The following is a 26,576-nucleotide window of genomic DNA, read 5'->3' on the forward strand; positions in this document are numbered from 1 at the left end:
TTTGTTTTATTAACATTGACATTAAGTTTCCATTGAGTACAATAACTATAAAATAAAATAAAATGTGTAGAAACTGAACAGTAACATTTTCTTTTTTTATCATTAAGGAACTTTTAAACAAAATAGTCGGTATATTATGTATAAACCTCATCATATGCTGATCTCATCTTTGTTTACATCATTCTGTACCCTCTGTTACATGTAGTGAACTCTATTATATAATTTTTGGCCTTTGTGAGAGCGGAGATCGTTATCTGGGAGCGGAATAACACATAAAGCATTGAGATCCGCGCATCGCTGTTTGATAATCTGTGGCGAACCGTGCATATGAAGTTCTGTGCTGCGAGGCAGCTATACCATAGTTTATGTATAACTCAAGATAAACGAAGCGTGTACACATGAGGATCTTTAAACAAGAGTGTACACATGAGGATCTTTAAGAAAACAACAACAAATAAAAAAAGATTAATATTAAGGGATTGGTGGCAGTATATCTATTGCATTTTCTGTTAACCGATAATATTCATTGTGTGTTCATTCATCGATCTGACCAATCCCCACAGCGGAGACGTCTTGCTTCATACATACGGCCGCCATTTAAAGGTACTATCTGCTTTCGATGTACATGATATGTAAACATACCAACACTTGTAGTCTTTTACTGTTGATGACATGCTCGGTGTATTTATATATATTTAAATACATATCCTAATGATACATCCTCTATTTGTGTAGTGACACACAGTGCCAATCAGGTGTGTGTGTGTGTGTGTGTGTGTGTGGCTGTGTGTAAACCACGAATGTAATGCCGACGTGCTTTGTTGTATATTGTCTTGCTTTGGAAAACATCGCCGACACCCCCAATCCCTCTGTGTTTCTCGACGTTTTAAAGTTAAATAAGACACACGCGCATGAATGACAATGTCCGAGTACATTTGTATACTTGTGGTCAAATTTATCACAGAAGGTATTGAGTTATCAGGGAAACGATTTATCATCCACCGCTATAGGACCCCCAGGGTACCTTCAAGTTGGTATGTGGATTTCCATTTTTTTACCATTTATCAACGTATGCAAATAATTACGTACTTTTCGTTTATATGCCTAAATTCGCCAGAGCACCATAGCGAAGGTATGTACATGTACATTCTTTGGAAAAAACGAACAAAAGAAAACAAAATTAACCCTACATGTATATCAAACAGATTTTGATTAATTCTCATTCTCAAAATAATGGAGCTTTTTTCCCCCTAATTTTATTCAATAAATAAATATAAAGACTCATTTGAAAATAATGCGGCGATAAATTAGGTCGCGCGATATCCAACTATAAAGCCTGAAGGGTTTTTATGGAAGGTAAGATCACGCCCTGCAGTTTTTAGTGCATTTGTCTGTGAGCACTCTACCAGTTGATTTTGTTTTTATAGTATAATAGTAAATTCCAATAAAGTATTGTTAGGGCGCACGCGGGGTTTGCAAATGAAAATCACGAATATATGTCAATATTTTTGATACTTAAAAGTAAAATTGCTATAAAATTATATAAATAAAAATAACAAGCATTCTGAGAGTATTGCATAAGCAATACACGTCCCCTACCGGTTTGTAGAAATTTGTGAAAACAATGCACTTTTATGCAGAATATCATTCTTACCGTCTTCTGTACCCCGAATCAACAGACCAACCCAATAACGAACCCGATTGTAATTATACAAAAAAACCCTGTCGATTAAATTAACAACACAATGCTTGAAACTATTTTATAGAACTTATTTGTTTGTTAGAAACAATAAATATAAAAAAATAATTTTCTCGAAAATATGTCAACCAGACGCTACAAAAATGTAAAGTTGATCTGTAGTTTGACATTTTGAAGCTGTTCAGCAAATTTCATGTTATTCCTCAAACGCATATAAAAGCATGGAAAACTGAAGTGGGACAGACAGACGGACGGACAGACAGACGGACCTGACGGACGCAGGGGAAAGCTATAGTCCCTCCGGTGAAACCGGTAGGGGACTAATTGAGATGTCGTTCTTTGAATATCACTGGCGTCGGAAGCAAATTGAAAGTTGGGGGGGGGGGGGGGGGGGTAGTCTAATTAGACTAATCCTCAGAAATTTTAACAAGCAAAAAAAAAAAAAATTCCCAAAATCATGAAAATCCCAATCCGTGGGGAAGGGGGGAGGGGGGGATTACCTACAAAGATTCTTACCTACCAAATTTTTTTTCTCCAAATCATGAAATTCCTAATCCCGGGAAGGGGGGGGGGGTAGTATACCTATGACTCCAACTTCTCAATATTTCAATCTTTTCGAGGTAAATTTAAGAACAATTCTGTTTGATGCGACAAAAAAGTGGGGGGGCTGAACCCTCTCTGATGCTTTGTGCCTAATGGTTAGGTCTAACTTTGCAAAAAAAGTGTGTGTGGGGGGGGGGGGGGGTAAGCCTCCCCCTAGCCCCCCCTCCCGGTTCCGACGCCTATGAATATTTAATATGAGGTGATAATTTCGGTTGGAGGGTGATCAAATCTATCATAAAGCCCTTATGGTTTTATTGGATTAACCAGGCCTCGACCAAAATTATAAGATCATAATACTTAAAGAATGATTCCTTATTTCCTAATTAAAGCTTATAGATCAACTTCAGAGTATTCGTTCATTCATTCATTCTTTATTTCCTACCTTAGGAGATTGAAGCATGAAATTTTTTACAAAGAACAATATACAAACATCAGTACACGAAAAGCTATGAAAACTTATTTCCATTTAGTAGCAGAAAAAAAGAGGAAAAAATAATCAAAGAAAGATATAAGAATTTTAAGACTTCAAATGCTTTATATGTTGCTATCAAGTTTATAAGAGTTATTTCTCTTGTAGCACGATATCCGCAGCGTGTAAACCAATGGAATAGTTTTGCGGGAAAATTGTGGGTGCATCCACAGGGGCCAAGCCCGTTTTAACATTAATTTCAATGTAACCATGAATAAAGGAAGGGGTCGAACTCTGACCCAGATATAAAACTACCAGCTCGCTTCAAAAGCCTAATAAATCAATTAATTTTTAAAACACTCGCATTATGCATGTTTTTTTCATAAAATTGATGTCTGAGATACACTCATGCCGAATTTAAAGTTGATGGGTCTTAAAATAGCGGAGATATACGTCATTATTCTCTCGAAGTCGCCAGTTTATTTTTACTCGGACATATACCGGTCCAGGGCTCACGATTGGATTTTGCCTATGACAACAGCAGAGTTGCAACAAGTCGTGAAACATTCGCACTAATCTTTTAAAATCTCACATCAAACATCAAACATCAAACATCTTAAATTCCGATAAAATTCCTTAAATACTCTCCAAACTGAACTTTTTTTCTGCAACCACATCAACTTCTGACCAGACCGGCCATTGTGATAGCTAATGTTAAACTCAGTTTTATTGGTCAATATTCCTGATGGTCCAATCAGAATCAGTCTTTTTCGAAGACGTCAAAATGGCTGGCCCTGTCAGAAGTCAATGTGGTTGCAGAATAAAAGTTCAGTTTGGAGAGTATTTAAGGAATTTTATCGGAGTTTTTGTATGTAAGTAGCTTGCGTTTGATGTAAGATTTTAAAAGATTAGTGCGAATGTTTCTCGACTTGTTGCAATACTGCTGTTGTCAAAGGCAAAATCCAATCGTGAGCCATGGACCGGTAAATGTCCGAGTAAAAATAAACTGGCGACTTCGAGAGAATAATGACGTATATCTCCGCTATTTTTTGACCCATCAACTTGAAATTCGGCATGAGTGTATCTCAGACATTACTTGTATGAAAAATACATGCATATTACGAGTGTTTTAAAAATTAATTGATTTATTAGGCTTTTGAAGCGAGCTGTTAGTTTTTTTATCTGGGTCAGAGTTCGACCCCTTTCTTTATTTATGGTTTCATTGAAATTAATGTTAAAACGGGCTTGGCCCTGTGGGTGCATCGTTTCGTGAGTGTGGGTTATCACTTTTTTTCACTGAACCGTCGCATGTGACAAATATTGAAAACAATGTTTTGTTTTCCATGAATTGATGCTATTTGTTTTATTTATCAAATTATACTTTAAAGAATGCCTATTTCTGGCTGCAGTAATCAACACAAGGTCTACAATTTCAAATTCTTTTCTCGCTGAGTCAGCGTCCCTGTAACTATTTCTAGACAGCAGTTGCAATCACGTGAAGTGCACTGACCTAGTGAACTGAATAGGACAGACATATTGACCATTTCAGTTCTTTTTTTCAGCATGGAGAAATAATGCCGTAGCAGCGGGATTTCTTATCTCTACATAATATCTATGAACATACCAAAACAACAATAGAACAACAAAACAAGCCCAACAAAAATGGTTGCCGGACTACCTGCACAGTTTTTGTTGCTCACCTGGAAGAATATTCTTCTCCAGAGACGGAAGATCTGTGTGACGGTCTTTGAGATTTTGCTACCTTTGGTCTTTCCAATAGTGCTGGTCATAATAAGAAATCTTGCTAATTTGGAGCCAAAGCTTCAAGAAGCGACAACCTATGAAAAAGAGCGTATAGACTATTACAGTTCTAATCAAGAAATTCTGTATGCTCCCAACACAACTGTGATAAGTGGAATTATGAACCAGACCTTTTCCATCTTGAAAGGTTTTTTTGGTGTTTTTGTTGTTGTTAAAAACTACCTCTATCCATAATGATAAAAGATTTGTCTTGTTGTTTCTAATGTTTATGTGTATTGAGGAGTAATTTGACGAAGCAAGTTTGAATTTACAACATACTAGTACTGCATAAATAGATTTTTAAATTATACGTTACGGATGTAGACGCTAAACATTATAGATAAATAACGTCTTTAGTGGTTTTTTGTTTTCTTCAGACAAATATACTTTGTATTCAACTTCAATGAAAGGTAAGTAGATGTAATCTTTACATTTATTGATATTCACCAAAAACCCATTTAATTAAACAAACCAACAAAAAAGCAAATGAACAACAAACAGCAATCCTCCATTAATCTCTATTTCGCGTAGTATATCTTTATTTAAACTTGTAAAATATGCATAATGTAACTTAATTGTAATATTTTCCAGTCAAAAAGTTTCTCAAAAGTTTCAGTAATCATCATCATCATCATCATCAATAATATGTAGCAGATATCAGAATTTCTGAATATTTTAAATGAAGGATTTGCAACGGAAGTGGACCTTCTTAGTTATCTGAACCAACCGGACGAAAGTGACAACGAGTACCAATGGTATTATGGCAGAACAGCAGTAGTCTTTGACCCGTCGAATACTTATGAGTCAGCCCTACCCGATGATGTAACATACAAGGTTAGAATAGACCAAGAAATGGACACGGAATCCAAGTATCCCAACAAGGATCTAAACCCGGGTCCAAGCTGGAAGCAAAGTATGTCAACCGTTTACATGCATTTTTGAAGAAAAAAGCTAAATAGAATTTGTTTTTCTAATGATCGATCAACCTAGGTTTTTTTATGTTAAGATAACGTGATGCAATTTAATTCTGATTGTATAGCCTCATTTGATTGCCTAAACAAATTTATATATATCGTATAACATAACTTGCCTACGTCACAATACGACGCGTGTGCGAAACGTATTAAAATCCGCTTGACGTTATGTTTTAATTTTGTACACATTAACATTTTTTAACTAATAAGTGGGCCCTATTTTCTGATTTCAGTACTAAACAGTTCAACCTATATTATACGAGTATAACATAACTTGGAACAGTTTAAACTTTTTTATAAACCGCTTCGTAAACTGCCCCAAGTTATGTTATATCGTATAGCGTAGGTATTCCTTAAATAATTGTTCAATAGGAAGTTATAAAACCCTCTCTCTCCCCCCCCCCTCTCTCTCTCTCTCTCTCTCTCTCTCTCTCTCTCTCTCTCTCTCTCTCTCTCTCTTTGGGATATATGCTATGTTTCTATTTTAGAAATAAAAAACCCCCATATTTTATAAATTTTATTCTATGTAGCGTTTTACAAACAAGAGACCAACTTTTCCAGATTATAATGGCGGATTTTTGGGGCTCATGTATGGCATTGATTCAGCAATTATCAAATACTTTAATCCATCCGCTGACTTAAAGGACATAATGATCATGAAGATGCCATATCCTGCTTATTATACCTACTATATGGGCAACTTTATCAGATACTTTGTTGCTGTCACCCTGGTGCTTGGACTAATCTTACCCACACTGCAGCTGACCAAAGAAATTGTGTATGACCGCGAGAAGAAATTAAAAGTAAGCGGTTTTAAACAGAAACATTTCTCGGTACATGTATGTTTTCTTTTTATCGAACGATTCACTTTAATTACGCATTCTCTACACCAAGTTTCGACCTTTTGTTTTCAATACATATAGTATTCTTATTTCTACAAGATTTAGCTTTACTTTAAGTGACACCCCTGTTAAGGTCACACGCGACCTATTTTCCATTTAAAAAAAAGAATTATATCTCTGCAATATGTTAAGATTGCCACTGCGTTATTTCTAAATTATATTTTTAAGTTATATAACATTTTTCCTTTTTGTTTATATAGTTTCAATTGAAAATATATACCAATTATTTTATTTATAAGCTTGCGTTCAATTGCAACTTGAATATAATTATAACTCCACAAATAGCCAGGTAATCCACCCTGAATTTTGGGGGAAGATCAAGTTTTAATGCAAATATTAAAGAAATACTATATCGAGAAAAATATCTAAACCCATTTATAATATATCTACTTACAATTTATTTCTAAACAGGAAACGCTAAGGATGATGGGACTTAGTTCCTTTGTTTACTGGTTCTCCTGGTTTTTCAAAGGATTTATCTACTTAACTGTCACGTTCGCAATCACTGTCATCATCATTCAATCAGGAACTGCCAAAATTTTTGACTTCTCGGATTCCTCCTTGATTTTCTTCTTTTACCTGTCATATGGCGTGTCAGTTGTGGCTTTCTGCTTTCTTTTTAGCAGTTTCTTCAACAAAGGTAATAAAAAGAAGGCATTGTCAATTTGAAGCCCTTTTCAAGATTTCAGGATCCTATATATATATATATATATACTGATATATACACTGATTTTGTATGGATATGCTTCTATATATGATATTAATCCAACATTTCTAACATTGTTCTATATAAGGAATAAGGAATCATTCTTTGAGTATTATGAGGTGATAATTTTGGTTGGGGCGTTATCAAATCCAATAAAGCCCGAAGGCTTTATGATAGATTTGATCCCGCCCCGACCGAAATTATCATTTCATAATATTCAAAGAATGATTCCTTATTACTTATATTTATATAATTTTAAGCCATCGTATGATTAAATATTTAAATATAGATAAGCAAACCCCGCTGACGCCTCAATTTGGCGTCATTTGTATTATTGGTTATATAGTACAAAATCTATACGTAGTGTTATCACAGGCAAAGACACAGGGAAATGTAAATATAAAAAATTCTTTTCGACAAATTCTGTTATTCTTTTTTTATATCATAAACATTTTTACAAGATTTTTACATAACTGTAAAAAACACCGTTTAACAAGTAATCTTTCTTTTTAGCCAACACAGCATCGTATTTTTGCGCGTTCTTTTATTTCGTCACTCTGATTCCTCATTTCGGGTTGGACTCGAAGTATGCTGACATGACGAGATCACAGAGAATGGCTCTATGCTTGTTGAACAACTTGGCAATGGCTACTGGATTTACGTCAATCGCTGAATATGAAGCAATAGGTACGTCCATTGCACACGCACACACGCACACACACACACATATATATATATAATCGGTTCCTTCCCTGTTTTTTTTCGATCTAGTACAGGAAAAAGCGAAACAGAACTGTTTCATTACTGTATTTGGTACAAGATTGTGTATTATTGGGAAAATAATCCCTAAGAATATTTGAAACCCACAAAAGTATAAACTTTAAGAGAAATCTAGAGCACAAATTTCAATTATTGGTTTTTTTTAACAACAAAAACATACACATTTCATACACATACATGTTCCCATAAAGACAAATGAACTGGAATAAACTTTAAGGTTTTTTATTGTGACAAAAAGGTTTATATAATTTTCCTTAATTGGTTGCTAAAAATTTTACCTTTTTTTTTAGTTAAATAGTAATCTTAATCATTATAATGTATTCCACCCGAGCATTTAATTCAGTTGAATTAATTTTGACTTACATCAGTCATGATCTCATTTGCATTTTGCATTTTTTATAAATAAAAAAAAAATATGCTTAGAAGACATTTATTACAATCATTCATTTCAAAAAGGCTTATGGGATCTAGATGGATTTTTTTCTCAAGTTTGCTTTGTCAGCAAATTGTATCTATTTTATGCATGTATTTTTTGGGTAATTTTGATCAACTTGATTAGCAAAAGTTTGATAAACTACAGAAGTTGATGAAGTGAAGAAGTATATATAACTTAATCATTGTGACCAATTTTCATTGATTAGCAGAGTTTTCTTTTATTACAATGAGATAACTTCATTACAGCAATGAATCATGATATATAGATGTGCCTAATAAGTTTACATTCTAAAATTTGGTATATTTTTTTGAATGAAATAACTTTTTTTTAGTTTATTGTACCAATATTAAAGATGTCAACAAAAACTGAACTGCCGCTAATTCTAATAGTTTAGCAGTATAAATTATGCATCAGTTTTAAGCTTATCATTACAAAAATTGGAATAGAATCTTAACAACGGCAATCCAATCAGATTAGAATCTTCATATCGGCCGGATGTCACAACACATTTGCAAAGCAGAAAAATAAGTATTCTTTAAACATTGATTCTATAAATTATAGGAAAAGGTGTTCAGTGGAACACTTTTACCAAACCTCCAACCGTTGACGGAACCTTCACGTTTGGTGACGCCATCTTGATGCTTTGGATTGATAGCGCCATCTACTTCCTGCTCACGTGGTACATTGACGGTGTCAGGCCCGGAGAATATGGTGTTCCTCAACCATTTTATTTTCCTTTCACGGTTTGTATACAAAATACTATTTTGGTGTTGCAAACAGGTTTTAATAGGTTTAGTGTTTCCCTATAAAGGCAGATAGATTAAATATTATTTTTAATAAGCGTCGTTTTTTTTCAAATTTTTAATATGTTTAGAAAACATACTGGTGTGGAGGAAAACAGATTCAGGAAACGTCGAGCGTAGAAGTTAATCATGATCCCAAGTTCTTTGAGAGTGACCCACAGAGACTCAGTGTTGGCATCAGCATGAACAATCTTCGCAAGGTACACTGTAAACATTAACTTACTCTTAATCTCATAATGATCGAAGTTGTACAGTATTGATCAGACCAAACCAAACACCAGGACTACTTTCAGGGTCTGCATGTTATTTCTTCCCCATTGTTTATTCCAAATACGCATGTAGCGTCTGCTTTCAGGTGTATACAACACTGTGCCGGATAATTATGCCAGTGCCAAGTTGGCATTTGTGCACTCGCTTAAGCTGCATATATCGAAAAATTCAAATATGCCATATGACAGACCATTGCTTAAAGCGTTAACAACCACATTTGTTATCATTGTTTTTTCGTCTGTCAGGTGAAAAAATTACCTTTCAAAAATAAATTTCTATAGGAAAACAATATACCTGTAGGTAATTTGAAATTTCCACCGGAATACAAGAACTTCTTATAGGAATTTCAAATCCGATAGGAAAACTTAATATCCTATAGGAACACTACATGTGTGAATCAAATTCCTATAGGAAATACCATTTTTCGATAGGAAATGTGAATCCTTTAGGACTTTTTAAAAAATCCTATAAGATTGTCAATATTTCCTGTAGGAGAATCAATTCTCCTATGGGAATTATCATTTTCCGATGGGATATTAATTTTTAGAGGTAAATATCTCACCTATCAGGTGAAACACATAAAAAACAAAAGTGGTTATATACTCTCTAGACAATAGTCTATCATTTGGTTTACATGAATTTTTCCAAAACTCATCTTAAGGAAGGAGTCTTTTATGGTTTTCGACTTGTCAAACGTAAAATTGATTAATTGTTTATTAAATCAAGATGAAAGGAAATTATAATAGAGTATTTTTCTTTCTTTTTTTATTATCGAACAACTTGGCATAGAAAAAGTAATCAAAGTTTAGAATCTAACAAGGACTATATTTTTGGCGTAATATTGGCGTAGGAAAATATCACATATTGCGCAATTCAAAATTGCTGCAGATTAATGAGTCTGGTTTAGCATTTTAAAAACAATAACATTAATGTTGGATTTTTTCACTAATGTAAACTAATGATATGATTCTTGGGTTTCAGAATATGTGTTTAAAATATGATTTGTCTATCAAACTACATTTTTATAGGCTTTTTAAAGTGCCCTTCTATACACTGATTTTTGTGAAAAAATCATTAAAATCAATTTTTCTCTCTTATTAAATGGTCAATATATTAGCTTTTCTGTCAATTTATATCTTTTTATAAAGTCTTTATCATACATAAAAATCATAATTATTTTATTATTGGAAGCATGAAAAAATAATAAAAATTCCCTCAAAATTTAAGAAAATTAGAGGAAATGCGGGCTAAACAATATCAGTTTTAGTATAAATAGTTATTCCAATTTAGTAGTATAAGCTGATAGACATTCTAATATTCTATCATTTCATTGAAGAATAGAATCTTCATATCTTAAATAAATGTTTACAGAACTACAAAGAGCTACACTTGTTTTCATCATCCTTTACGTTGAGGAAAAAGGTAGTGACCTTGACCTGCTCTTATGCGAAAACAAAAAGGTCAAATTTAATAAAAATGATAGAATCATTTTGTAATATGATCCGTTTGACTCTGTCAAAATTTCATGAATTTCTTATTATAAGAAGTATGTTTGATAACGAGAAGACTCCTTCCTTAAGCGGGTTCAAAAATGCCACCTTTTGATTGGGGATGTTTGAGACAGTTTACTGAAACCATGATAGCAATTTAAAAGATGTGGGATACTATGTAGACATTGAAATAGTAATACCTTGTAGTTTGAATTATATTGTTATATTATTAAATATGTTGTTTATTTATAAAGAGTTTAGATCTACTGATTTTATAATGCTGTAATTTTAATTTGGCAAATATTATAATTCAATGTGTTTTAACCAAAGGAACCACACACTTAGTGGGTAATTAAAAATTTTAACTTAACCTTTTTAACAAATTTTTTTTTAAAGAAATATCCTTTACTCATCAACAAAAATTAACAAAATGCAAACATGTATTTCTCAAGCGTTCATTGCTAATTTTCTGGATGTTATATTTCCATATAATTAAGTATCGACCACAAGTTGTTCATTTGTATTGTTATTAAAGACAAACGCATTAGTTACATGTAGATTGCTTTTTACATTCATTGCAAATACAAATCGTTTAATTCTTGCAACTCATGTTTCCAACCATAATGTTTTTTCCCTAAAAATATGGCTTTGCTCTAACCCTTAATACATTTATTTTGGTGCTAGCACGCTATAGTTGAAGCGTCGTCCATAGTTTGTTTTGTTTTGTTTTTCGGATTTTTTTGTTTTTGTTTTAGGGGGTGTTTTTCTTAATGTTGCTTGAAATACATTATGCTCATGAAAATGAAAAAAAAAGAAGAAACGCAGGTGCTTTCGATTTCTGACAAGTTTTTGTACGTCAGTGTTACCATTGTAATATTTTCGCATCTTTTAAGCTGCATAATATCCTATGTTTAAAATGTACCCATGTATGAAATAGAATATGAATCATTTTGGCAATTTAGTATTTTAAAAAAGGAGTAAAAAAAAGCACTATGTACAAATTTTACGTTTAAATAAATTACATGTATTCATGAGTTATAAACATATCGAATTCGACGGAAGAATAAATTAGTCAAAGAAATGATAAAAACTAACACCTTATTGTAACTTGATACATGTATCTGTTCTTTCATTATAAGTTGTTTATAGTAATTTGTAGCTGTATCGCTTAGCTTCTTAATTTTTCTATAGCTTGGTTTGATTTTCTTATTTGTAATACACATTTCCGCCCAGCAGAAGGATTTCACTGTGCACACAAGGTCATGATAAACATGTTCAATTAACGAAATTAGAAATAATGATTAAAACAAATTTATTTTTCAGGGAGGAAATAACAAGAAACTTTGAACACAGAAACTATTTCATTTGTTTATCTTATTTTTTCCTTACAAGAAAAAAATGTCATTAAAAGGTTAATTTCTTTTTGTGCAATCATATTTTACCCATTTTTATTGATAGGTATACAAATCAGGCATGAAAGAGGTAGTTGCCGTAGAAGGAACTTCGCTCAATATCTATCAAGGCCAAATTACCGCCCTTCTCGGACACAATGGCGCCGGAAAAACTACAACCATGTCCATGTTAACCGGTATGTTATCAACAAAATTCAGACCAAAAATATCAAAATTTATTTTTCTGATATACTCATATTGACCCCTCAAAATTTTCCCTACGTTATAATTTTTTTCGGCTTCTTGAATTTGATTTTTTTTAATTGATAAAATTGATATCTTTATATCATATTTAAAAACATTTAGATAGTGTTTTACATCAATAAATATTGACTTTGTTTTAGCTTTCTCAGTATAGAAAAAAATGTATAGTTTGATTATCAGATTATCAATGTGCAAAATTAAAATTAAAACTAAAGCCAAAGTTTGATTTCTACACTGCTGAAAACAGGCAGTATTATATGTTTGTTCTCTATTTCTATTGCCAAGAGTTTGTCTGTATGCTTTCTGTTCTGGAAATCGTAGTTTAATTTCCATTATTTGTTGGCACTGTTCTTACCATTGGGGCCTCTAACAAGGAATCGTTTAGGAGGAGCGCCAAACCTAAACTTTATTCATAGATTTATATGAAACATTATAAACGGAAGCTTTGTAAAAAATAAGTAGTGTTTTATCAAAAACAATTGAAACGTCTAATTAGTACTTCTTGATATGTTGAGCAATATATTGATATTGTATTATTTACGTCTTTAAAACTCTTAAATGTCTTTTTCGTAGTAAAAACATTTTTTTAAATTTGTGCAACGAAAAGAAATTATGATAAAGATAATTTCTTAGTGTTTGAAAACTACATGAATGATACCTTAACAATATGTAGAATGACACTTTACAATCAAAGAAAACTAAAGAAAGCTTTTGTATCAACAAATCCTCTTATGAGGTACCATGACTTGAGAACTTTGTAGAGACTTTAGAATTTCAAAGTTTCTTATAGGATTCATACCAGCAACCTCGGGATCTGCAAGAGTGAATGGATACAACATAGAAACTGACATCAGCAGTGTTAGAGGTAGTCTGGGCATGTGTCCACAGCACAACACTCTATTTGACAACTTGACTGTAAAAGAACAATTGGAATTTTACTACAAGGTACGAAGGGATTTAAGTCAACGTTGATGTGTGTTGCCATTTTGGACTAAATTAATTAGCTTGAAAAGAAAAAGCAATCTTAACTGTTTCAGATGTAGAAAATATCCAATATATAAATATAAATCGAAATGTTCTTTACTTAATAATAGTTCATAGCTATATGAACCATACCTAAACATGTAAGGTAGATCTGATTATTAATTTGATTACGACACGGCCTGTTTAACATATCGACAGAATTTGAATGCATGTTTCCTAATTGCAACTGAATTTTTGCTAAATAATCAAGTACACTATGATGATTTCGATTGCAATCATATATGCATGACTTAATTGACAAATATTTCAAACTACCAACAGCTGAAAGGATGCAACAGAAGCACAGTCGACCATGAAATAACAGAGACCCTGAAAGCGTTTAGCCTAGTGGGCAAGCAAAACGATTTAGCAGGCACTTTGTCAGGTGGACAGAAGAGAAAATTGTCTGTGGCAATAGCACTCATAGGCGGATCAAAGGTACATCTCGCAATAGAGCTTTCCTGAAAAAATTACTGCAATAATTAAACCAAATCTTGATTTTAGCAACATTAGAATCCTAATGATAAAATTTTTAGCAGAAAATCTGAATTTTTCAATGGGTATATTTCATGATGAAATAATTTAACATGAAAAAAGTCTCAATATGGAAGCAGCAATAATGAATACTTTTATAGTATTACAATAGAATCACAACATCAATAACTTATTGTGCTTGTTTAAAACGTTATATTCTAGTACAATGTATAAAAACTATTAATGTTTAAAAAAATCAATTCAAAATACAATGAAAAATTATTTAATTTAGAAGAAAACAAAATAATTTGGAAATGATGTGTGTGATGTGTGAAGTAACTTAAAAATTCTATAGTCTTTCTGTCTTGTTTGCAAGAATTTGAATTATCATATTGAAACGATACTTAAATCAAAAAGAAGTTTCAAGCGGGTTTATGTATACTGGATCGGGGTTAATATTGGTATTTTTTGTTTTTTAAATCAGTATTTCTCACTAAAAACAATATCTTAGTGCTGCTAAATATACACACAAAGGTTATCATTCTTGACGAACCAACCTCTGGCATGGATCCTGGGGCCAGGCGCCAGATGTGGGACATTCTTCAAAAGTACAAGGAGGACAGAACTATAGTATTATCTACCCATTTCATGGATGAAGCGGATGTACTTGGTGATCGTATAGCTATAATGGCTGATGGTGTAGTCAAGTGTTGTGGATCATCTCTGTTTCTAAAAAAGCTCTACGGTACAATAACTTATTTATCTTTTACTTACGCTAAATAGGCCACGCACAAGAATGAGTCTTCAGTGATATTTACATCATCTACGAAATTAATTATAAAAGATTTATTTTTCCTACTGAACTAATAACCGACGTATCAACGCAAAAACATCCCCACGAATAAGAAAAAAAACCCACGATCCTCGAAAATTGCCCCCCCCCCCACGAAATTAAATGATTCCACTTGTTATATTGTTACTTTTAACACTAAATTCACAATTTCCTTATCTACTTATTTACTTTCTGAAAATTTGGAGTGCTTGAAAGGTAAGGTCATATAGATACGTTGTATAAGAAACAACGAAAATTAATGGAGGTATCTTGTTCTGCCTTACTTTTTTAAGGTGCTGGTTATCACTTGGTTATTGTGAAGCTACCCAACTGCGATGTTGTAAGTTTAATGGAAGTCATAAAAACGCACATCCAATCAGCTGACGTAGAACTAGAGGTTGGTGCTGAACTCTCAGTTCTTCTTCCAACTGACGAATCTGCGAAGTTTGAAGGGTTGTTTGCAGAGTTGGAGCAAAACGGCCCAAAATTAGGTGTGGGAAGTTTTGGATTATCAGCAACAACGATGGAAGAAGTGTTTCTCAAGTAAGCTTTATTTGTTACAATCTGATTTGAGCGTAAGTTTAAATAAGATTGATACTTGCTCTATGATGTACGTAATTGAACTTGGACATTTCTTGCACAATTTTTATTTGATATGCGTTGTTGAGTTGTCATTCTAACGCGTCAATACACGTTTTGTAAATAACATTTCCACAAAAGAACATTCTTGACTAACATTTGTGAAGGATTGAATAAAAGTTTTTTTTTTACCAGAAAAGTATTCACATGTGTTAAAAACTTGTTTAAGTATCGTCAGCCGATATTATGAAAGCTAATGCTAATACCAAGGCACTTCTCAACTTCATGTGATGTGGAATATTCCAGGATAATGATGGGTCGTTAATGCCTTATATTAAAAATCCCAAATCTTTGGCACTGGTTAAAACTAGTTTTGATTTGCATAAAACATAGTTGTAATGCACATTTAAACTTTCTTTAAGGTTCTCCACTGGTTTCCATATTTTCTTTATTAAATGTATGACTTAAAAAGTTAAACAAGATCGGATTCCTTAAAACCGATTTCTTTATCAGAGTCGGAGAAGATAGGGCCAAGGTCAATGTTGAGAATGGTAAGGACGCAAGAGACGTTCATCAGGTCAGACTGGAAATTGACGATCGTTCGACATTTACACCACACATGGCAGATGCAAATGTAGACATTGGTATGAATTACTAATAGGTTATTTTTCAGGAAATAGTTTAGCAGTTTAGCATGCCATTTATCAATCAGATTGTAATATTATTATTTCAACTGACAACGTTGCCTTCTTCAATTTGTAAAATCTTGTTTTCCAGATTTTAACGAAGGATTTGGAAAAAATACAGGAATAATGGTTGCGACGCAACAATTTTATGGGCTTCTTGTAAAGAAAGCTGTACATACGTGGAGAAGTCGAATTACTGTCATAATTCAGCTTATTGTTCCAGTCTTATTAACAATATTTGGTCTTCTTGCCGACCAGGCCATCTCAAATTTAGCATACCATACAGATCCTCCCCTGGCTTTAAATCTGAAACCATATCCAAACAGTGTAACAACGATCACACCTGGACCAAACCCAAGAAACGATGCAGAAAATTTGACACAGGCATTCTCTCAATGGTATGGAAAAAGAGGACTCGATGTGATTGAATACAATCCAAAATGGCCGAAAACGTTTGAACTGAATAAATTCTGGCTCGATAAGATAGAAGAATTAGGACAAAGAACATTTAGGTCTCGCTACGTCATTGGATTTGGAGTTGATGGCAGTGACATCATTAGCTACTTTAATGGCGAGACTATTCATTCTGCTGGAATAAGTATGGCAAATACAATGAACTTCCTTCTGAAATTTTATTGCGGAGGTTCAAAAAACATTCAGACTATAAACGAACCGCTTCCCAAGCCCGAAAATCTAAGATATTCCTCAAGGAGCACAGGCCTTGTGATGTTTAAAGGTCTTAGTCTTGCTCAGTGTTTATTATTCGGATTGTCGTGTCTAGTGGCTTCATTTAGCGTGTTTCATATTCGAGAAAAGTCGTCTGGAGCGAAGCACTTGCAGAAAGTGAGTGGAGTCAGTTCCCGGGTGTTTTGGATGGCGAATCTAACTTGGGACATGCTGCACTACTTAGTTCCGATTTTCATTATTCTGATTTGTTTTGCCGCCTTTGATATTCCAGCTTACGTCGAGGAAGACAGACTCGGACTTGTCTTTTTGTGTTTCTTGATGTTTGGCTTAGCATCTATATCGTCCATGTATCTAATGCATTTCATTTTCCGATCGCCTGCCGGTGGAACAGTGGCTATTATTATTATTAATACAGTTGCAGGTAAGAAGGGTTTAAGTGGACAAGAATAAACACTTTTGTCAGTTGGTATAAAATGTAGTGAAAATTAAAAGTTAAGAAGAAAAAAAATATACTTATTTAATATTCAAATATCTTTTTAACTCTCTTGTTTGTAGGTCTTTTTACGCTCTTAACCGTCACTTTGCTGTACCCCCTTAAAGAAACGAAAAGTGCTGCCGAGGATATGGATAAAGTTTTTACGCTCTTCTTCCCTCATTACTGCCTCGGAAAGGCTTTTATCAACATTTATGTTCGGTACACTTACAGAATAAATTGTGAGCAGCCGAACAAACAGGATTTAGTGGCAATGATTTATGCTGGAGGTAATCTTATATTAACAGGCTCTTTTTTAAATTTTGTCGATGGTTGTTCTATTTACTTACTTGTATCATGTATTCAAAATTTGATTTTTTTAATTTTTTTACTGATTTGTTTGTTTTCTATTATATTTTCTTAAGAAACTAGTGTATTGTGTCCAGACAGCAATTACTTGGAGTGGCAATACCCAGGAATTGGCAAATACCTGTGTATGATGGCCGTGCAGTTTGTCGTATACATGTTTCTAGTTATTATAATAGATAGTGGGGGATTGCAACGTTTTGTTTATCGAGCTCTTTGTAGTAAAGGGAGTATTAACGACACTGACAACGTCATGGTTCAAGACTCTGACGTCATAGAAGAGGCGAACCGAGTGAATTCCACTCAAATTGGAGACCTTATGAATACTGATAAATTAATAATTAAAAACTTGAGGAAAACGTATGGAACCTTAAATAAGTTTGAGGCTGTCAAAGATATAAGCGTTGGAATATCCAGACAAGAGTGTTTCGGCTTGTTAGGACAAAATGGTGCTGGCAAAACGACAACATTTAAAATGCTTACTGGTGACGTCATGGTTTCAACAGGGAAAGCTTACGTCAATGGGTCCAGTGTCAAAAGCCAATTAAGACAGGTACACTGAATAACTTACTAGGTTGTTAAATTGGGGATAACACCAATTATTATCAGATTTCAGTTTATCAAATAAAAATTGAATATTATTTGATTTTATGATAGATAAATAGATATTTTAAGTCTGACTTAATAATGTAAATATGCTATTTATGTACTGAACTGTCCTTCGATGTTTAAACATTTAATAACGCAGTTGTTAGCTGATGTGTATTTGTTAAATGTATTGTATATACATTGTTGGTCGTGTTAAGAGAGATTCGTGTGACTTTCTGTGTTTGCTTTAAATTTAAAAATCATTCAAAAGCGCAATCAAAACAACTTTTTCCCCAATATAAACAATTTTTGTGCTAATTGTTAATACAGGTTAGATATATGTTCTTATGTATTTTACACGTTAAAGGTTCATCGGTGTCTTGGATACTGTCCTCAGTTTGACGCACTAGTCGATAATATGACTGGAAGAGAGACCTTAACTTTGTACGCCCGACTACGAGGGGTGAAGGAGAAAGAAATACGTCGGGTGGTGAATGATCTACTTGACGCAGTTACTCTAAAGGAGTATGCTAACAAACTCTGTGGAACTTACAGGTGGGATTTCAAATTATACTATTGACTATGTTACGTTCACATGTATATCTATCCTTGTTCATATACAGTATTACTCGTTTGGTACGAACATGGTTACAGCGAATTCTCGGATATAGGGAATTTTTTTTTTAGAGTTCCCGATAAAATTCTTCAAAAATTCTTTGCAAAATCTTTACAACGGATTCGGATATAACGAATTTACAGATATACCAAACTTATTTTTAGTCCCCTAGAGGTGAATAATAACAAATTTGAACACCTTTATAACGATTTCTTTACAGTTTAAAAAGTTTGTACTACCATTTTACAAAATAGTTTGAATCAGTATATTTTCATATAATTTTTTCATTTCACAATCCGATTTTTAAATGTAATGTATTTTTATCTTAAGCGTCAATTAGCAAACATTATAGTCTGGTGAAAGAAAACGTGTATATAGAGAATTTGCTGTAGATTTTATAACGAAATTGTTATACGGATATAACAAAGTAATTCCAAAAGTCCCTTGGACTTAACTATAACCGAGTTATACTGTATATAGTAACTACTAACATCAAACCTTTTGTTATTTCTTTTAATGGTCATTTGCGATACATGTACATTGTTTTTCAAAAGTGGTGGGAACAAAAGGAAATTGAGCACTGCGATTGCACTAGTTGGAGATCCTCCATTTCTGATGCTGGATGAACCGACAACAGGCGTGGATCCTGCTGCTCGAAGACAGATCTGGAATGTATTGTCAAAAATCAGAGCAAGTGGAAGAACACTAGTCTTAACTTCTCATAGGTGGGTCATTTATTGCGACGTGAAAATCAACAAGCTATACTTCTTTTACAGTGTTATTTGAAGAAAGGAACATCTTATTACATGTAACTTATAAAAAGGGTTAAGATATATCAATTGACGCTCATCTTTAAATTTTGGAATTATCAAAAATACATTGTACTTAAATTAAACTTAGCCTTGAGTTTAACATCTTGAGTAATCTTCGATTTTTTTTACAGTATGGAAGAATGTGACGCTCTCTGTACAAAAATTGTCATTATGGTAAATGGAAAATTTGTCTGCTTTGGAAGTCCACAGCATCTCAAAAATAAATTTGCCCAAGGATATACATTAAGTGTACGTTTAGTACGTGACAATGACGGAAACGCAATGGATTCTGGTCCTGTACGCAACTTCTTGTTTGGTGAATTTCCAGGAACAGAAGTTTTTGAAGATCAACAAGGATATCTAGATTTCCAGATTCCAAGTCCAAATTTATCCCTCGCAAAATTATTTAGGGAAATGGAAAGAAAAAAATCAGAATTCGGAGTGGAGGACTATTCTGTTCACCAGACTTCGCTAGAACAAGTTTTTCTGTCCTTTACTAGGAAACAGGTGCCTCCAATAGAGAAGAAAAGCTCGTGTTCATGTTGTTTCTGCTGTCGTTCAAAGCCTGGCTTTGCTGGGCGTATCATTACGCCAACAACTGGAGTAAACAATACGGTACAGATGATCTTTGCACCCAGTACGCAAGTTGGAGGGGCGGCAAATGTGTGAACCGAACGGTTTTGATATCGATAAAGACGAATATTGCACTGGTATTTCTGGTTAACAGTGGTTCGTTGAATATCAGAACAGTGTGACCTTTTTTGTTTGCAAGAATGTTTTAAATATACATGCTAGCTTATATTTGTTTTTTGAAAATATACAGTGTTATCGGTATTTGTATTCATTTGCAGAAATTTATAGATTTCTTTTTGTTTTGTGACATATTGGTATCGAAAGAAGTCAGAAAACAGTAATTTTATATATTTTGTAAATCTTATGTACCGTTAAGCCCTTTAACCGGTGTTTTAAATAATAACCTACTTTGCGTTTAATCAAAATGATAAAGTAATATGTATCTAACATTTGTGTGATATATTCTATGGAATAAAAAAAAAAACTACTTTTATTTTTTACATTGTTTTTTTTTCTTTCACGCAAAGCTTTGTAAGTTCCAAATTGATTTGTTTTCATTCAAGACATTTAAGACTTTGGCAAATCAATAATTTTACTTAAAAATTTAAAAAAGTTTTTTACTTGTTTTAACAACTTGTCTTATTTGTGTAATTGTACTTTACCTAAAATATATTATAGTTTTTTTTTTACTTCAATAAACAATAGTTATTACTATATAACTCTTTTTTTTATCTAAATGCGAACATTTCATTTATTGTTTCTGTTTGATTTGTGGTGTTTTATATTTTTTTTTTTTGGGGGGGGGGAGGCTTTAAGTGAAGAACTTTATTAAAAGGGGCATGGTCACGATTTTGGTCAAATTCTTTTTTTCTGTTTTAATTATTTACAATGCTTTAAAAATGCATTTCAAATGATTAAAAAAAGTAAGGGTCAGTCGTAAAGTTATAAGCAAGATACAGGGTTTGCAATTCTTTGTCATGTAAACAAGGCTTGTGCCCTGTTATCGTTTACATAGGTCCAATATACACTAGTAAAAAATCTTTTTAAGCTGGTTTGTCTATCTTCATATTCATTTTGAATGTATATAAACATTTCTTAGCATTTAACACATTCAACTTAAACTAGATTTTTTACTTAAACATACAAAACGTATACAAAAGCTTTGTTAATTGTAAGCGCTATAACTCGCTTATAACTCAACAAATGACACTCAATATTTGGTTGCCTATTAAGAATACCTTACGGAAGCATCGTAAACATTAAAATCGAAAAAAAAAAGTTTGTCCAAAATCGTGAACATGCCCTTTTGAATTCATGATAAAACCAATGACTTTTCTGATACACATTTGTTATAACGTTTTGTTTTATTTTACACCGTTATAAACCTTGATACTCATTTTCTATGTTACAACCTTTTGTGATTTCGGATAGTTTTCGTTTTACACAAATCATAATTTTAAGGGTTTTTTTTTTGTTATATATAAAAATGCACCAGCTACAAGTTGCGATAGTGATAGTAGGACTATATTATATAATTCGAGGCCTTGATCTCAGTCTAATATTTTGTAAGTAATATGCTTATCTGCCAAGTTTACAGGAGATACTTGACTTGATATCAAGCAGAAAGACGCATAAGACAATAATAAAGCAGTGTCTTCCTATTTAGTATTGTCAATACCTTACTTGTCCGTTCTAAACAGTCAGAAAATGCCGTTGAAACTAAAGCCTTTTATAGGTCGTCCTCTTCGAAGTAGGTTTTCTTGTTTAGACCTGTAGTTGGTTCAAGGTTTGCCTTTCCATGGAGGGGCTCTTCTTCCGTTTTTGTCTACTTTGTTGCTGACTGGTCTATTGCTCAGACTGCTGTATTAACTTACCGTTTGAATAACGGAGGCCTATATTGTATTTAGTGTTGTTAAGAGGCTTTTACATATATAACCCATTCTGAATGCGACGCTGTATAAAGCAGCAACTGTCAATACAAAGAGTGACAATAATTTTTTTTATACCTTTATGCCTTGATTTGCTTGCAAATATACTTGTGCTTATTCTTCTCCCTGAATATAGGTTTGTAAAGAATAAATTTTGGCAACAAAGAGATGTTAATTTGGTGAGATGTTTGCCAGTTCGGTGTAAAATTATAATCACAATTATATGAAAGAACAAATAAACAAATATTTTGAGTTTAAATCCTGACAACTGCCTTAAACGATATCTAGTTTACTTTTTCCGTTTTTAACTTTCTCCCTCTCTCTCATTTTTCAAATGTTTGTATTTTTAAGTATTGTTTAATAATTATTAACGTTTACTAATTATAAAGGCCCCCTTTTACGACTTATAGGCCAAGCTTGCTATCCGTTCCGAGAGAAAAGTCCAAATGAATGAAAGGACAGAAAGAATGACAGCCAATTAAAAACGCTAACTTGAGCTTATAAACCAGGGAAACGAAAACTTGTACTACAGATATTAAAATCAGCTCAGAATTACATGTCAACAGAAATAATTGCAAGTAACCTTGAGCTTACGATGGAGATTTAAGCCTCATATTAAACTTTGCAGATCAAGTTGTGTACTCTATTGGTCTACCAAAGGGACGAATAATCAAAGTACTGAAGTACTGAAAGCCGGGCTCTTTTGGTGTCTCTTTTTGCATATTGTGTTGTAAAGACTCTCTCTCTCTCTCTCTCTCTCTCTCTCTCTCTCTCTCTCTCTCTCTCTCTCTCTCTCTCTCTCTCTGTCTCAGGCTTTTAATGTCGGCAAAGCGTCAGAGAGCGATCAAATTTTGTAAGCGGCTATAAACAAAAATATGTCTTTCTAGTAGAAAACTAGTAGAAAAAAAATTAACAGTTGCTGCCTTGAATTTTGCAACAATTGTTATTTATTCAATCCCCATTTCTTCAAAGCGCAGCAAAGTAGTTCATGGAAATTCATATGCATTGTATGTGTCCAGATGGAAAGTCTTGTTTTTAAAACACGTTATTAATAAGAAAACTAATAAAGATGGACAATTCTCTCGTAATTAAAAAAAAGAAACAAAATGCCAACACTTTTGACAAAACATGTCTCTTTGTGTAACTATTTGGTATAGCGGAAGCTTTTACTTTGACGCTGTTTGTTTTTTTGTTGTTTACTTTTGAAGTTGTGCTTTTTATAATACAATGTAACATCGATTCTATACATAATGAGGGAATCTAGAGAGATCCTAGACTATCCTCTTACATAACCGAGTTAGATTTTAATTTCTATTAGGGTATGTTGCTTCATTTTAAATAATGTTTTGTCTTTACAAATTCTCGTTTGATTTGCTTTTTACAGCATAAATATCTCCTGGTTTGGTTAAATTGGTTAAATTTTGTTTAATATAGCTGAATATTTTCTGAATCATATACTACTGAATATGTTACGTTCAGACGAACATCTATCCTTGTTTATAAACAGTAAAACTCGTTTAGCAAAAACACGGTTAGAGCGAATTCTCGGATATAGGAAAGGGTTTTTTGAGTTCCCGGTAATTATAGAATCTTTAAAAAATCTTTGCAAAATTATACGGTTATAATGGATTCAGATATAACGAATTTGCGAACTGATTTTGAGTCGCCTAGAGGTGTTCAATAACAAAATTGAACACCTTTGTAGCGATTTCTTTACAGTTTAAAAAAGTTTACAGTACCATTTAACAAATAAGTTTGAATCAATACATTTTCATGTTATTTTTTCATTTCACAATCCAGTTTTTAAATGCATCACATTAATGTTTTTTCTATCTTAAGCCTCAATTAGCAAAAATTATAGTATGGTGAAAGTAAACGATGTGTATATAGTGAATTCGCTATAGATATAACAAATTAAGGATATAACGAAGTTATTCCAAAAACCCCTAGGACTTAACTATAACCGAGTTTTACTGTATATAGTAACCACTAACATCAAACCTTTAGTTATTTCTTTTAATGGTGAATACTGAGAACAATTTTTTTCAAAAGTGGTAGGAACAAAAGGAAATTGAGCACTGCGATTGCACTAGTTGGAGATCCTCCATTTTTGATGCTGGATGAACCGACAACAAGCGTTGACTCTGCTGCTCGTAGACAGATCTGGAATGTTTTGTCCAAAGCCAGACCATGTGGAATAAATTTGGTCTTAACCTCTCAAAAGTTGTAGATATATTTTCTACAGTAGAAACTTTTCAATTGAAATCAAATAACAACATTTTTATCATCAAGTATCTATGATCGGGGAATAATTTGAAATATAATAGTACATGTACTTCAAAATGAATAGGTGGGCAATCAACAAATAATCTTAATATACTTTTCTGGAATTAGTTTTAGCATGGAAGAATGTGACACTCTTTGCACAAAGATTGTCATTATGGTGAATGGACAATTCATTTGTTTTGGGAGTCCATGGCATCTCAAGAATAAGTTTTCGCAAGGATTTACATCAACTGTACGTTTAGCATATGACAATCATGGACACGCAAAAAATTTGGTCCCGTACGCAATTTCTTGATAGGTGAATTTCCGGGAACAAAAGTTTTTGAGTATCAACTTGGATATTAAGAGTTTAAAATTCAGAGTCTCAGTTTAACTTTCTTCAGGGTAATAAAAATTGGAGGTTTATTCTGTTCGCCAGATTTTCACTAGAACAAGTTTTTCTATCATTAACCAGGAAACCGGTTCCTCCAATTGAAAAAGAAAAGCTCGTGTTTGTTTTGCTTCAGTTGATGATTAATGTTTGCTTTAATAACACACTTCATTTATTACCACCACAACAAATCAAGAGCACAATAATTAATGGGTCATCTAAGCAAGTTAGATGGGCATGTAAATATGTAAGCTATTCGATATATATTTTTACCCAAGGATACATCATATATAACAGTATTTATTGTAAACACTGGTTTTTGTTGATAAAACTTTGTGGATTTGTATATGTCTCCGGTTATGTATGTATATGCACATCACAGCTTATAGTAGCTTTTAGTTTGTATTCTAATCACAAATTAACTTGTTTTTATATTTAATTAGAAAAATGTTAAAGAAGTTTTGATTTCATATACCGAGTTTAATTTTGTAATGAATGAGCCAGAAAACAAGATTATATGTTTTGTCTAGTTTTTTGTGAATTTTTATACTTTTTAACGTGTCAAATCACGCTGTTTGGGCTGTACGCTTACCTTGCTCAGAGTCATAATGATCAATGATTAAATAAGACAACATTTTGATGTGTTTTTTTTATATATGCCTTTCCTATCTTGTTTACAGGTTGTAACAGCAAGCACTACTTGGTTGCATGCTGTCATTATGGATAATCCAAAGATATATTGAGTATTCTTTAAATACAAGTTCATCATACTGATAGTTTTAGTAGGAGAATCTTATAGGACATCTTTGGTGCACGTGTTTGTGATTTTGAAGAATAGAATAGTGTCGATAAATAACATTGTCATACAATTGCAAGTCATAGCTGTAAACGGTAACTATTTACCCTGATTCTGTTTATCGCTGGCGCTCCATACATTTTTTTTGTAAATAAGTTCTGTTTATATGGTGTACATTTTGGTAACATAAACCTCCCGGTTATGGTGTGGGGAAAGTCACCAAAGTTAGGGAGGTAATTTTGTTTATTACATCATATTTATATAGAGTATATAAAACAGACGTTTTGGGAATGATGGAGAGCAAAATGTTAGTTTGGGCAAGCTTAACTAAGACACCAAACACTATTTTGAATACTACACGCAGTCATTATATGCGTATCTTTATATTGGATGCCTGTCGATACTACACCCCTTTTGCAACCCGTAATTACTATCGTTATAAAATATACGTAAAGATAAAGGACATACATGTACTAACCAAGAACTTTATAGAGTGGCATCGTAGTTTTAGTCACAAAGAAATCCCAAAGAGATTCATTGATGTTTCATTAAACCATGTTTTTATTAAAGACAATAAACAAATATTCTTATGCATGTTACAATAATTTTTTTATTTAAGAGTGAAATTATCTAGTACTTAATTGTCAACAAAATACTTTGGAGGTTTGGTATTAGTATTTTTTTTTCATAAAATATAGCCCAGGTTAGGCACACATATCATAATTAAAAACTATCTCTAAATCTGTAAGCCAAAGTCATCTTTTACTCAACACGATAATAAAAACAATTTAATAAACAAACAATCTATAGATAGTCTTTAAACAACTTTACCTAACAAAAACATTAATGTGTTTGACTAACGAACAGGTACAAAACATAAGTATAAAACAGACCCGTCCTTTCGGGTCATTGCAGTACACATTTAAAAAATACCTTGACCTACATGTACCTTTCCATCTCA

At 32.9% G+C, this 26,576-nt stretch overlaps 1 protein-coding gene across 1 annotated transcript; it reads left to right on the forward strand.

Annotated features, from left to right (window-relative positions):
* The first annotated feature begins 401 nt into the window (after positions 1–401).
* LOC105318880 (phospholipid-transporting ATPase ABCA3) lies at positions 402–20,768 on the forward strand. Its single transcript, XM_066081897.1, has 21 exons — positions 402–603; positions 4,274–4,659; positions 4,889–4,921; positions 5,197–5,424; positions 6,047–6,288; positions 6,799–7,027; positions 7,607–7,780; positions 8,871–9,052; positions 9,184–9,312; positions 12,331–12,460; positions 13,318–13,472; positions 13,833–13,988; positions 14,559–14,769; positions 15,150–15,399; positions 15,949–16,079; positions 16,213–17,229; positions 17,364–17,570; positions 17,706–18,199; positions 18,602–18,789; positions 19,405–19,575; positions 19,794–20,768. Exons 2-21 carry the CDS (start codon positions 4,374–4,376, stop codon positions 20,329–20,331), a joined length of 5,151 nt encoding a protein of 1,716 aa, XP_065937969.1. The 5' UTR covers positions 402–603; positions 4,274–4,373; the 3' UTR covers positions 20,332–20,768.
* The last annotated feature ends 5,808 nt before the right edge of the window (positions 20,769–26,576 follow it).

This window comes from Magallana gigas, chromosome 4 (assembly GCF_963853765.1).
Source record: "Magallana gigas chromosome 4, xbMagGiga1.1, whole genome shotgun sequence".
NCBI classification, from domain to species: Eukaryota; Metazoa; Mollusca; class Bivalvia; order Ostreida; family Ostreidae; genus Magallana; species Magallana gigas.